The sequence below is a fragment of the Ruditapes philippinarum genome, unplaced genomic scaffold, assembly GCF_026571515.1.
Source record: "Ruditapes philippinarum isolate M1 unplaced genomic scaffold, ASM2657151v2 ctg9779_1_1_1_1, whole genome shotgun sequence".
NCBI lineage: Eukaryota > Metazoa > Mollusca > Bivalvia > Venerida > Veneridae > Ruditapes > Ruditapes philippinarum.
The window spans coordinates 10675-24657 of record NW_026857019.1 but is presented as its reverse complement, the minus strand read 5'-3'; the positions used below and the strand labels follow the sequence as shown (position 1 = coordinate 24657).

The 13983-nt window shown below is 34.6% G+C and overlaps 1 protein-coding gene across 5 annotated transcripts; it reads right to left on the bottom strand.

Annotated features, from left to right (window-relative positions):
• Positions 1–444: 444 nt before the first annotated feature.
• LOC132748478 (protein D3-like) lies at positions 445–11267 on the bottom strand. Of its 5 annotated transcripts, XM_060738103.1 has the most exons (7): positions 11151–11220; positions 10404–10454; positions 9396–9480; positions 4937–5290; positions 3304–3402; positions 2352–2397; positions 445–1499 (listed from the first exon to the last, which is right to left on the bottom strand). In XM_060738103.1, exons 3-7 carry the CDS (start codon positions 9462–9464, stop codon positions 1294–1296), a joined length of 774 nt encoding a protein of 257 aa, XP_060594086.1. In that variant the 5' UTR covers positions 9465–9480; positions 10404–10454; positions 11151–11220; the 3' UTR covers positions 445–1293. The 5 variants fall into 5 exon arrangements, with proteins under 5 accessions (XP_060594086.1, XP_060594090.1, XP_060594087.1 ...); XM_060738107.1 differs by lacking the exon at positions 9396–9480 and having other exon boundaries at positions 11151–11240; XM_060738104.1 differs by lacking the exon at positions 10404–10454 and having other exon boundaries at positions 11151–11180.
• Between the last annotated feature and the right edge of the window lie 2716 nt (positions 11268–13983).

Below are 13983 nucleotides of genomic sequence, written 5' to 3'. Positions count from 1 at the left end.
CATAGATTTCCACGAGTTGTAAATAGTATGAATATATCTGTAGAATGTATGTTATTGGAGGCCACATTATGTAGGTAAAGAAGGAAAAGCATTGTATAATTGATGCCATAAGTCAGTCAGGAATAAATGACTCCTAAACGTCTACTAATGAAGCCCTGGCCGTAGGAACAAAAAAGACCCATCCCCACTTTGACCTAATGAATTATGCATTGAAAATTTCATAACATAAAAGATCAACAAAGTCATATAACATTATAAAATAGTTTTATTGCCATCATATTTGAAAAGTTCTATGCATAAAAAGTCCTCCGTATATACATAATCTTATGTTCATTGCTGGCCAAGGACCGCTCGTTTCCCTCTTATTCCCAATATATAAATGTGAAATTTTCCAAAACATAAAATTAATAATACTGGCAGATTTATTTTTCATTTTTACTAAACACTATCATATTTTCCTGTAATTTTTCAAAATAATCTAGGTAGTGAATCACATTTTTTATGCTCAAGTAAATATTATGCAGACACTGTGCAATTCTTTGGCTAAAGAAAGACCCAATCCAAAAAAAGAGCTGTCAATAGGACAGCACGCTTGACTATTTCAGTGCCTACATTATTAAAGCATTGACAAGGAGGAAGGTATCATTCTCAAAAATACAAATAGTTATGAGTAATATCCTAGACTAAAGAATTTTGCCAATTTCACAAAAGGCTTATTTCATTCAAAATCCATGCCAGAGTTATGGGCCAGGAAAGTGACCTTGAATTGTAATTCAAAAAGCATGAATCAATGATCCTGAAAATTAATGATATATTAAGTTTCAAGTGAATACCTCCATAAGTTTTAAAGATTGATCTTACAGCAAAACTTAAACCAAGATTTGTTTTAAGTTCAAAAAGGGCCAGTATGTCAAAATCGATGCCAGAGTTATGGCCCTTGGAAAGTGACCTACTATTATGCTCTCAAATAAGTGTGTGAAGTTAAAAGCAAATATCATTCATGGTTGATAGGACATGATGTTGCATGTAAAACTTTAACAAAAGTGCTACCCCGAGATGACGTTGTTGATGTACATCTAATTTCACCTAGCTTAGTTTTTTTTTCAAATCTTATTTCTGGTATCTCAACATTTTTTGTCCCTTATGTATTTCGTAAATGACCTATTTTGAAATTATTATATACTACTAGTGTTAGTACAGCACCTAATTATCCTTACAAAAATGAAAGATAAACAATTTAAGTAGTTTCTCGATTCTCAACTCAACTCTATTCTCCACTCTTGCCATTTTCAGTTATTTTTCTGCTGCAACTGTAAATTCAAAAAGCCCAACTATGTTGCAAAGATTATTCTTCTTCACAAAATCATACAGCTTAAAGTGCTTCCGGTCGGTTATATCCCGGTCCAGTTCAATGTTACCATTTTGTTCCGTAGATTCAAACACTATCATCTGATAACGATGGGCACCAGTTCCTTTAGGCGGTGATGGTCCCATATAATCTGAAAAGTGTAAAACAAACAACGTATTGTCTATGTTTTTCATTTTTAATTTGGAAATAGTCATTACATCGACTATTATTGACTAACTGCATATCTGATAAATTTAACTTCATCAGACACCCTAAGCTTTATTAGTAAACCCCAGCTTTATATATTAGACTCTTCATCAATACACATTGAATTTGAAATGAAGTGAACGAAATATTTTACCTCCTACTAGTTTGAAAATATCAAACTTATAAGATTAAACTTTGAATAGAATTGATAAATATTCAAGTCTCTTACACATTGCGAACTATTTCCTGTCGCTAGGACCACTAGCAGTCCACATATTATTACGCGCGGCATGATCTCTAAGCTTTGCCTGATAAAAATCAGCCGGTAAACCCTCGTCGTTATATTAATTAAATAAACACTCTATAAAGGCGATATGACACTCGTAACACACTGTGCAGCCTCAGCGAAGAAACACTTATTAAGCATTTAACACATATAAATATATTCATAGAAATTTCATATGCTCATTTGTGACCCGCAATTGAGATCTTAGTTAAATATTTTTAAGGTAAAAAAGATTTTGTAATGGATATGCCCTGCTTTAAATTTGGAAAATCAATCGAATGCCTAGCAATTGTATAAGTCGGTAAACATCGTCACTTTCCGTAACTCGTATACATGTCGTCCATTCGGAACACCCTAATTGCCGCCCATCCTTTATCATATTAATTAAGTAGTGTCAGAGCTGGTTTTAATCTGTATTAATAAGAATTGAAGAATAAGAAAGAAAAAAATATTAAAATCTAAGGGAAAAAGAATGTTTACGCTTAAAAAACAACAATAAAATGAACTAACTCATCAAAGTTGAACCCGCCTTTGCCTTTTGATGATTCTGAAACACCTGTAAGGTAAAAACACAGAACATGTAAATACTCGTTTTTGTGCTGTTACACATTGTCATAAAATAATATGAGCCGCGCCATGACAAAACCAACATTCCAGCATGGATCCAGACCAGACTGCGCATCCGCGCAGTCTGATCAGGATCCATGCTGTTCGCTTACAAACTCTATAACAAGTAGGAACAGCATGGATCCTGATCAGCCTGCGCGGATGCGCAGGCTGGTCTGGATCCATGCTGGTCGCAAACCCATTATGTTGGTTTTGTCATGGCACGGCCCAATTATGTTGATAGTTTTGGTTACTTGATTAAGATTTCCTCAAGTCAATTTTGTTGCCCGCTGAATGAAAAGAGATAAAACAGCACAATTATAATATATATATAATTATGTAGAATTAATGACAACTCCAAATGTAACCCATGGTTTTTTTCTGACTTAGTGGTGGTTCTCCGGATCACGATAGTAAGCCGCTTGAAATTCACCAGAGCACAGTTCAGTCACTCGCATTGTTCCTGGGTCGGCTTTCAGGCAGTTTATCAGAACTATGTCCACTTTCGCAAGGAAATAATATTACTTCTGTACATGGTACAGTGCGAATGACAGAAGAAAATATTTTATGATCAATCACAACGAAAGTGACCTGCACAGTCCGGAAATTGAACCCGGGACGCCGGATTCACAGTCCATTCCAGCTTTTGATGCTCCCCCAAATATACAAAGGGACAGACTGACCAGTAAGCCAGTGGAGAAAGGTCAAGGTCTGTTTAATTAATTGTTATTACAATATTGAAGAGTACGCAATTCAAACATGTAAAGCAATATATGGACAAGATTACATTATTTATATACTTGTAACTATTTAACAATATCGTGAAGAATTACATAATCTTACTGAAGTAACTCACGATATCGTTAATGTTAGCCCAATGGAGATAAAAGTTCAAACCCTCCAGTGAGTGACTAGGTGCGTCAGGGTCTAGCATCAAAACTGTATACTGTGCATTCTGCAATGAAATAATTATTATATTTTCACTAAAGTAGGCCTACTTTCGTCGATTATAAAGTTCAAATTAAGAATAATACAGAAAGCAACAACCATATAATTTATCTCCAGTACTAAACTTTCAGTACTGAACTAAGTGTGAATGTTATGAAATAATATATTTGAGCCGCGTCATGACAAAACCAACATAGTGCGTTTGCGACCAGCATGGATCCAGACCAGCCTGCGCATCCGCGCAAGTCTGATCAGGATCCATGCTGTTCGCCTACAAACCCTATTACAAGTAGAGAAACCGAACGGCATGGATCCTGATCAGACTGTGCGGATGCGCAGGCTGGTCTGGATCCATGCTGGTCGCAAACTATGTTGATTTTGTCATGACGCGGCTCATTCACTGAGTGAGCTTTCCGCCTGAAAATCCGAATCATACGGGCAGAGCCGATGTTAAACGATTTGATAATGGGTTCGTTTAACACATAATAAATGTTGTTATAAATGTCAGTCCTCTGATAATTGTCTTTTTTCCCTTGGCCATAAATTACGATATAACTATGTGTAATTATATACACATGTATATACGCGTGTGTATATATATATATATATATATATATATATATATATATATATATATATATATATATATATATATATATATATATATATATATATATATATATATATATATATATGTATGCGTCCGCAACTAGCTCATTTAAAAAAGCAACATGTCCTTATTAAGATTTGTCAACAAATTGGAAATAACAAACTAAATTAACACATAGGGGTATAATACTTGCAGGAAGTGTTATCAAAAATGGAAAGTTTTGCATGTCTATTTGACGTAAAATTTTGTGACAAGAGAGAAAATGTCGTTTGTAAGTATTTCTTCAACCTTTGCGAGTATTCTATAATAACAGATGCATGTATAAGATTTATCTTTACAAAAAAGAAGAACATTTGTTAAACTGATATCAGCGTCGAAGAAAAAAGTGCATATCGACTGCTTGGTGCGAAAGGGTTGTAACTCCATCTTTATGTCATACTAATTAAGCCCCGATATTTTATATATTTTTGTATTTCTATGCATCACACAGGTTCTCAATAAATGTTTTGCTCTGTATGAAGTTTTAACTTTGGTAGCTTTAATACAGGATTTTTCCATTCATGAAATGTGCGTAAAACCTTCGAAAGATTTAACATGTACTTGGTCTTCAGAAATTTAGCACATTATATGTACATATTCTTTTTGTTACAATTTTCAGTTGTTTTTTTTTAATATTAGTCATAAATGCATAGCCTTGAAGTGTTTTTTTTTCAAAATGTTCATAATTTTACATTGTAAGTTTAACCGTCCGTAAAATCCACTAACCATGTTTAAATTTAACAGAGCTTTGAGCAACTGGCCCCTGGCTGATTTACTGTAAACTTGTTAATAAACACCCAAATGATACGTTAAGATATAAATGTAGATACTAGTATATGGTTGATTCATTGTAAATGTGTTTTCTACAATTACATAATAAAATTATGTGTACCTTATCCGCATGTTTTAGTTCTACAGTAGGCTTTACCGACGTTTTCTCTTTTGTACTTGGTTTTCCACAAACAAGCTGTTCCCCATCGAACGACACTTTCAGTAACAGATCTTCCCTACTCTTACATACATTCTGTAGAGCCTCACGTAACTTGTTTGCCGTCAGTGGGCACGACTTCTTCCCATCCCGTTCTCCGTCCGTGTACGTCGAACGTGACGTAACAGAGTTTCGTGTGACAGTGATCGCCGTTAATGCCACTGCCACTGATAGAACAGCAAACAGCCCAATGGCGATAATTGTGTACAGCCTGGATGCTTGTGCTGCCATGCCCGGTTTTCTTTTTACTTTGTTATCCTGAGAAAACAACATATATAAATCCTAAATATTTAACTACATGTATATGTGCACACGTGTTAAAGCAAGAAATATAAATCCAAAATATTTCATTATATGTGCACACGTGTTAAAGCAAGAACGGACATTGTGCTAAAAATCAATATTTATAAAGTTTGTTGCTTTATGTACTCCACATGACAAACAGGATATTATATCTTATGTAATCATTTAACCATTACAAACTATAAATATTATACACATTTACCATTTAATATACAATTTGCTGTGCTATAAATAAGCAATGATATCAGTTTAAAACGTCTGTAAAGAATAGAATATAAATGTATAAAGATATTTTACATATTATTGACAAACAACATCTGGAGGGTCGTATATATCTATATATATTGGAAAAACAAGGTCGGTCGATATAAATTATTTATACCTTACGTTTAAAAACATTATTGTTATATTGCCTCAAACCGACGATAATCTACTAGTATGTTTCTTTAGGGTTTTTTTAGTTTGTTTGTTTACCTATAACGAATGAGCTCGTTTTCGCCTTTGATGATTTTTTTATTATCTAGAAGTTGTCCCGTTTATGGCAAAAATAGACTTATTTATCACGATAACTTTGTTAATCAATATTAGCTTTTTTTCACTGAGGTTTTAAGAGGTTGTTTTAAGAGCATAAAGGTAAATGGCAAAGGAAGAACACTACTGTACAGATTAAAATAGATATGTCTCCAGAACAAGGATGCCCCTTGGCCGCAGCATTGATTTGGCAATACATGTACTTTCGTTTATTTTTATCATACTGGGAAAGATAGCGCAGTGCAATTTTTTGCCATTTATGTAACGTCTACTGAGGGACAAATATTGGTTAAAGTGCATTAATTAGTCTTTGATGGAAGGTTTGTAATACAATATATAATAATTAATTACGTTGAAAGTATACAGTATTGTTATAGCATGTATAACATAATTGATAAAAAAATGATTGCAAAGCAGACGGTGTTGGTACTGATAGATAAGAATACAAGCGGGTCCGTAAGTCCTTTTCCATAACTGTAGACCTGTTTAAAGCAAACGTACTTTAATTCCATCCGACCTTTACTTGATTACGACCATTTCCTTGCCTAAGTTTCCGTAAATAGTACAATGTTTTCTTAAGTAACATCAAAATGAGTTTTTGATAACATTTTTCTTCAAATTTTGACTAAGCTAGAATTGAATACACAATGCAACCGCCACCTGTGTTAAAAGCAATGATCGTATTCAAATTTTAGTTTTTCGTTCATTAATTATTTTCAGTCTTTTGTGTTATTGTTCTGATATAATCTTGAACAGCAAATGTGTTATTTTCCGTCGACATCTAATTTCGAGTTGTACAGTCTCTTCTGTAGTCAAATTACGCTACGGCCAGTAATCCTGTAAGGGGAGATCACTGCGTAGGAGATTGTTCTGTAGTATAATGTAGATTTGGCGTTCCATAGTCGTCGCGTTATTGGCGTCCGCGCCGAAGCGCGGCGCTCTTATGGAATGAGATCAGATTTTGTGAAAGGGCGACAGCAACTTCTCGAGCCTTTTAGTCGGTCATAATAAAAGCCGAAAATTCCGATCGGTATTAGGGTGCTTGATTATTAAATAAGAATGAAATGTCGCGATATGTTACAATGAATTTTCGCAATGCAAACATTTACAAATGAAATAACCTTTTCCGTCAATAAATCGCGCTCTTCGGGGTTTTTTATTTATCATTTTGTAGTACACAGTCGGTTATCATGTCATGGTATGTTATTGTTGTACATGTATCCTAGAATGATCAGTTGATGACCTAAATATTCCAAAAACCTATTTATAGATATATCTTTTTATCACTCCTATCGGTAAATGCCGGTCTCTCCCGGTCTATTTTGACCAGGATTTACTAGTGACCGGCGAATAGTACCACACGTTATATTGTCCGGTCTCTCCCGGTTTTGGAGTAGATGTTTGATATCGTTACAATTAGAAAAAAACAACAATAGCATGTTTCATTTTATCTATATGAGATAAAAACAATAAATATGTACACGGATTTATATGTAATATAAATCCGTGATATGTACAATAATTGAGAAAAAGGTACATTTTTTATGGTATTAAAATGACATTATCAACTTTGAAACATTTTATTTAATTATTCAATTTGTTATCCGTGTTTAGTAAAGATGCCGAGGAATTATTCAAAGTTACAAATTAGATTTTATGAATTATTCAATTGATCGATAATTTAAAAAATGATAAAGAAAAATACAATGTACATGTACATGGTTTAAGAATAAACAATATTATATATTGAAAGATAAACCATAATTTACTGACTTTTTCCAGTTAAAGCCTCGGTCTCACTTACTCCCGGCAGAGCCCAGGACCATCCCGGTAAGTTACCGGGATGATCCGGGACGATCCGGGATGAAATTATTGTTGCGGTCACACTTACCCCGGCAGCACTACGGTAGTTCCCTACTAACAACCCAGGATGCGCTCCGGATCATCCAGGCAGAGCCCAGGTGAAGCTACGGTTCATGCCGGTGCTTCCCCGGTCGTTCCCGGATGACGCCGGAAGAGCCCCGGTTGACCCAGGCAGAGCCCAGGTCGACCCAGGCAGAGCCCCGGCAGAGCCCAGGACGATCCAGGCAGAGCCCCGGTAGAACCCCGGTGGATTGAAAACGCCCGAAAATGATAACTTTGATACATAATTTTTATTTAATATAATATCTATTGTTCCAGAATAGTAATTCATGATGATTTTCTGAAAAATCCTTATGCCATACTGGATAGAAGGGAAATGGGAAGGCTTTTAATACAAACAAGTTCAATCATCACAAAATTGTCCTTATTTTTTTGAAATGATCCGGGCTTTGCCGGGGCTCTACCGGGGCTCTACCGGGATCAACCGTAGCTCTACCTTTATCCTCCGGGGCTCTGCCTGTAGTTACCGGGGCTCTGCCGGCATATACCGGGGCTCTACCGTAGCTCTACCGTAGCTCTACCGGCTATATCATACCCCGGATCATCCCCGGTTTGTGCCGGCAGAGCTACGGTGCTTTCCCGGTATCACCCCGGTCGTTCCCGGCAGAGCTAAGAATGATGCCGGCAAAGCTATACCTTCCCGGATCATCCCGGACCACCCCGGTGATATTAAATATTTTATTCCATCCGGGATCGAATGCCGGATGTTCCCGGATCATCCCGGATCATCCAGGACGTTGCCGGCAGAGTTACGGATGTACCCCGGTTGTTCCCGGTCGTACCCCGGTCGTTCCCGGATCACCCCGGACGTCTACCGGGGCTCTGCCGGGATGTAAGTGAGACTGTAGCTTAAGCTTTGACTTATAATCGTCGGTCAATATGACAATTGAATTCTTAAAATTTATTTTACAATTTTAATAAAAAAGAGTAGTAAAAACTCAGTATTAAAATAGCACATAAAAGAATAAAAGAAAACAATATTCATAAAATTTGTATTTTTTTTAAATTAAAATTAATAGATATTACAATTATTGTATAATAAACAATTATGCTCAACATGATCAACATGGTAATATAACCAGTGTCATATTTTTACTCACTTAAAGTGTGAACAGATACCTTAAGGGGGTCTTCGCCAATAGCGATAACATGTACATAATAAGGGACAAATGTGTGGTACGTGTTGATCATGCGTTACACATATGGATTATAAATGATTGCATACATGTATATCCGTTGCTATTAATAACCACGATCATAAAGAAATAACAAGTAATATTCTAATCTCTAGCATGCCAATCAAAGTTCATAATGAACAATGTCTTTCGTCCGCTCATTCATAAGTGGTATACATTTCTGGTAGTTTATAAGAATATCTTGTCATCATATGTGTACTAGTTCATCTTCACTTGCTGCATTTCTCGCTTGGACGCCCTTTGATGCTTTGCATCAATGCTTTTCTTGTTAAATATGTTGTACAAAGACCAATCAACTTAAATTAACATAAATGATAATCGCACAGATTCTTCTGAAAATCACTATAAATGCATATTGCAGTATTCTAGATAGAAATGATAGGAAAATATTATACAGCCTGGTTACCTACCTTCACTGTCACACTGTTCATTCCGCTTAGTTCAAAATGACGTAAAGTTCTACTGTAGTAATAAAGCATGCAATGACGTCATTTGCTTGGAATAAATAATGTTTTTGATATTGAAATATGAATTGATCTATGTAGACAAAAAAGCAAGATTTAATTCTGCAAAACATGCTTAGCAGACTAGTTTAACCTTAACAGTCAACAAATAGATCTAGAACAGTTTTTGAGAAATTGACTTTAGAAAAGACAAAATTATGCTGTTAACTAAGCAACGCGCTCCACTTTTCTCAGGGCTTGACTGAATGATAAAACCATTGAAGTATAAAGGATGGCATAATTCTGAAAAATTGCTTTATCAGATTACTTGCCCTTATACAGTAATAGTTAACAACTTTTTCAAGTTAGAAGTCTATATACGTGATTTGTTGTTATTGTTGTTGTTTTTTTAGAAAACTACAAAATATAACTCGGCGATAATTTTACAGACACGTCAATGAAGCAAATTGTGGGCAATTAACCTTTACAAAAATTAACAAGTGCAAAAAAATCTGTCAACGAAAAAGGGAGGTAATTTTGCAATCCTAGGATTATCTGCCCATCTTATATAGCATCACATGTTAATGATTAAACAAGTGTACCAAGTTAACATTAAACAGCTTTAGTAGTTTCTTAGAAAAAAGACTTAAACGTAATACTTATTTCTGGTCACAATGACCTTGACCTTAAAATTGGTGCGAAAAGTAGGACTCCTCAAGGTGCACCAATACAAGAAGTTTCAATATTAAACCTTTGTTAGTATTGGAGTTAATGACTAAAAACGAAAACTTAACAAAAAGGTTTACCAAAAGCAGACACCGTAGCCCACGAGTGTGTGTCAAAACAACATCTCCATCTTTCTCGAAAAGTGCAGCTAAACATGCAAATTAGTATAGGCCTATAAGTTTATATACTTCAACGAATTTCTAATTGGCCACTATATAAATAAAATATGACATTTTGCAAGATACTTACAATAATTAAAAAAATCTTATGTACGGTTGTTTTGGTACTGTAAACACTTATCTAAAAATAAAAGAATACATGTATATATATTTGCGTACAAAATAAGAAATTAAATGCAGAAAGGACACTTGCGCAAAAATCTCGTGCTTGCATTTCTCGTGCATATCATGGTAACGTTGCTGTAGTTGAAATATTTGGTATAAATGCGTTATTTGTTGTTTGAAAAACATCGAACATTCCAAGAAAGAGTTGCACTAAAAACCCCGTAATCATCGGAACTATTATTTGTTTAGTAAAAGTGAAAAACATTGACGTATTCATGTTTTTATCATGCTATAAGGTCGTAATTTTTGCGAAAAAAAATAAGGTAAACAACAACACGACTTGTCAACCACTAGACACCTTTGCAATATCGGACTCGGGTCCGTTAAGCACCAGCCGCTTCCACCAACTTTAAGGGGCCTTAGGCATGTTATTTATAACAATTTTTATGTTGTCACCAATTACACAACAGTTTCTTCAAAACATTGTTCATAATACATCAATGTCCCATTGCCGAGTTGAAAAACATATTCTTGTATTGTTCAAATTGCAACGATGTTTTGTTTTAAAATATGATTACATGTACACGCATATTTGGTTATATTTCTCCATTAGCTAGTTATAAGATGTGATAAAATCAAATTAGCAATCGATCAAAGTGTAGTCCTATATTTTGATATCCATAAATACCTTAAGACCTCTTGTCTTGCTTACCTCTCGTTAGATCGAAACAATCCCACAAGCCCGAATCATTATGAATATTTTCTAGGATTTATTATTTTCCATACTGAGTAGTACGCGAGCACTTTTGTTTGTACTTCGATATTCGACCACACCGTTGCTTTGTTACGCCGACAGGTCTTAAGTCTTGGCCACGCCTACTTAGTATAATATATGAATAAAAGTCGTGCTTCCCGTGCGCCAAGGACATTGATAGAAAAAGTTGTAGAAATTACTTTCTCAGCAGTGTAATGATTTCAATATGTCCCGTTAGATTTAAATTTACCAATTTGCTTTTATATACGAAGATACTTTATTTATCTAGAAAAAAAATCTTACTGCTAATTTTAGACAAATTGTTACATACGAAAACTACTGTCCCCCTACCTGTTACTCATATTACTGTCATCATAGCTATAGTCCTGTTGCACATATACACTTTTTCATATTTTTCATGAAGACAGTTAAGTCTTAAAGATATTGTTTAGAGATTTTCTGTACATGCATATCACCATAGAATTTATTGTTTAAGAGGAAATGTTTAAATTTCAGCATTTAGGGTGCTTTAGGCAGTTATTGTTAATTGTTGAAATATTTTGCATTTTAGCGACAAAGGCATGTTCTGGTACCTTTTGTTTGAGTTTGCGTGTTAATAGATTGTATACATATTATTGAATCTATAAAGCTAAAGCTTATGTATTTTATAATATTTGTAACTTTGGTTATTTTAATGCAGTCTAATGAAAATATGTCTGTTACAGTTCCTTTACACAATTTTTTTTGAAGATATCTGTGTTTGCAATTAGCACATTATATATGTATTCTGATTTATTTTATTGAAAACAAAACTTTTATTTGTAACCTTTATACTTGAACTGGTTTGAATGTTAAAGTTGTGCTTCTTTCTATGAAGAATATATGTTTAAAACTCATATTGTTTTGTTCCCTGAAGTCAGTCAATTAATCAATTAATTAACCAATCAATCAAATATTCATCAATTTATCAACTAAAGAATGTGTAACAAATGCAAACTATAAAATTGATGATTTGTTTGATACGCCTTAAGTTTTTTAAGCTTAATATTAATCTGCAAATACATTAAGAGTTATATGATAACCTTTGAATTGATTGAAAAGTTGAAAGATATATAAATTTTTAGCTCCAAAACTTTTATCCTATTGTTTTAAAGTCACAAAGGTCCTAACTCCGTAGGATTTAGAACCGTTTTTGCATAAGCACATTTGATAAATATAACTTTTCTTTAAATAACATGGTTATATAAATTGTATAAAACGTACAATTTTAGTTTCAAATGGTTTTTTATTGATAACATTCCTTATTAATGAATTAATTTTAAAATATATCAATTAAAACTAAAATTTCATAAAACGCCCTTTTTCTCAAGATAATGTTAAATAACGTTAGGTACCATCTTGCACTTACCCCTTCCATTGTGAAGGTTGCCCTTAATGGTGTACTGAATATTTTTGCAGTGGTAAAATTCTGATAACTGAAATGGTCATTCTAAACACGCCATTACATGTCCCTCCCTTCATTGAGGGACTATATTGATCCTATGACATAGTACTCCACCATCCTGGTCCATTACTTGTTGATCTCGTCAAACAAATGCGCTTAAGGAATAGAAATGTCCCTCTAATTGTCAGTGCAAACCATGCCGTGCAGTCTTCAAGGTTTTTTTTCTGCAGTGTACTTGTTGTCCTGTACAACACTACATCAACACATCATCATGGAACTTGACTGAGGGAACTTGACTGTTAGTACCTCATAACCTGACAAAGTCTTTATAGGACCTTTTACAACTTTAACTGGACAATCATGTTAAAATGATTAAACTTGGTTTTATTGTCAACAGTATAAAGATGTAACACAACATCACAAGACTCGTACAGTAAGACAGTGCATTGTATTTGGGATATACAGTTCAGTTATCAGACCTCAACGTCTACAAATAAAAATGGATTCCAGTCAGCTGCTGTCAGGTAGCTCTGTAGGATATGCCACTTTTGATAATTATATGCTTACTTGACCAGGTATAGTACAAACAGACATTAGTTAACCTGGTGATAGTTTTAATGTTTTAAATTTTGATTTTCAAAAACCTTTGATTTTGAATTTTAAAGTATTCACTAGTTTTCATCTAGAGGAAATATATTACATGTATTGACTTCTATGTATTCAAATTTACTTTACGCGGTTTTAACGAGTCACAAGACAAAGGGACGTAACTAGTACGATAATAATTAATTTATATGTTAGTGAGTTATCTCGCTTTTTACAAGGAAATAACCCATGACGACTCAAGATCATGATACATAAAAAATATATATATATCAAAAATTCGTTGTAATTTGGGCCGGATGCTAAGTATTGTTGTTGTTGTTGCATTTCTAGATCAACATTCCTAATAGTCTTCTTGCCTTCGGTTTTTTGTGGGAGGAGAGGTGGGGGGGGGGCGGCGGTGGAAATGCCGCACCAACACAGTTTAGGTCTTACGGCGCCGAAACAGAAAAGATGATTTTGGCCGATCTCGGTGTTAAAAGCTTAAAGCAACACGAGGGGCCAAAACTACCTCACCTTCTAGAGCTAGCCTCTTACGATCACGCAGGCTTTAACGGTGGCTGCAGTTCTGATGCCTCGACCCGTAAAGGCAACCCCTCAGGAATAAGGGTTGCTTGTATGATACATCAAGTCTTGTGACTACCAGATACTTCGATCCATTTCATTGCACTACATACTGCAGTTGACTGCTTGCATACGAATATAATAGCTGAGTAAAAAGAACCACTAGCAGGTTTAATTCAT

What these genes read in the sequence shown, in the direction of transcription:
- LOC132748478 (XM_060738103.1), bottom strand. Translation starts at nt 9,464, where the DNA reads ATGCTTTATTACTACAGTAGAACTTTACGTCATTTTGAACTAAGCGGA. An exon ending in TGAACAGTGTGACAGTGAAG is followed by an intron (nt 5,291 to 9,395) that starts GTAGGTAACCAG and finishes TTGTTTTCTCAG; the next exon opens with GATAACAAAGTAAAAAGAAA. An exon ending in GGCGGGTTCAACTTTGATGA is followed by an intron (nt 1,500 to 2,351) that starts GTTAGTTCATTT and finishes TACACTTTTCAG; the next exon opens with ATTATATGGGACCATCACCG.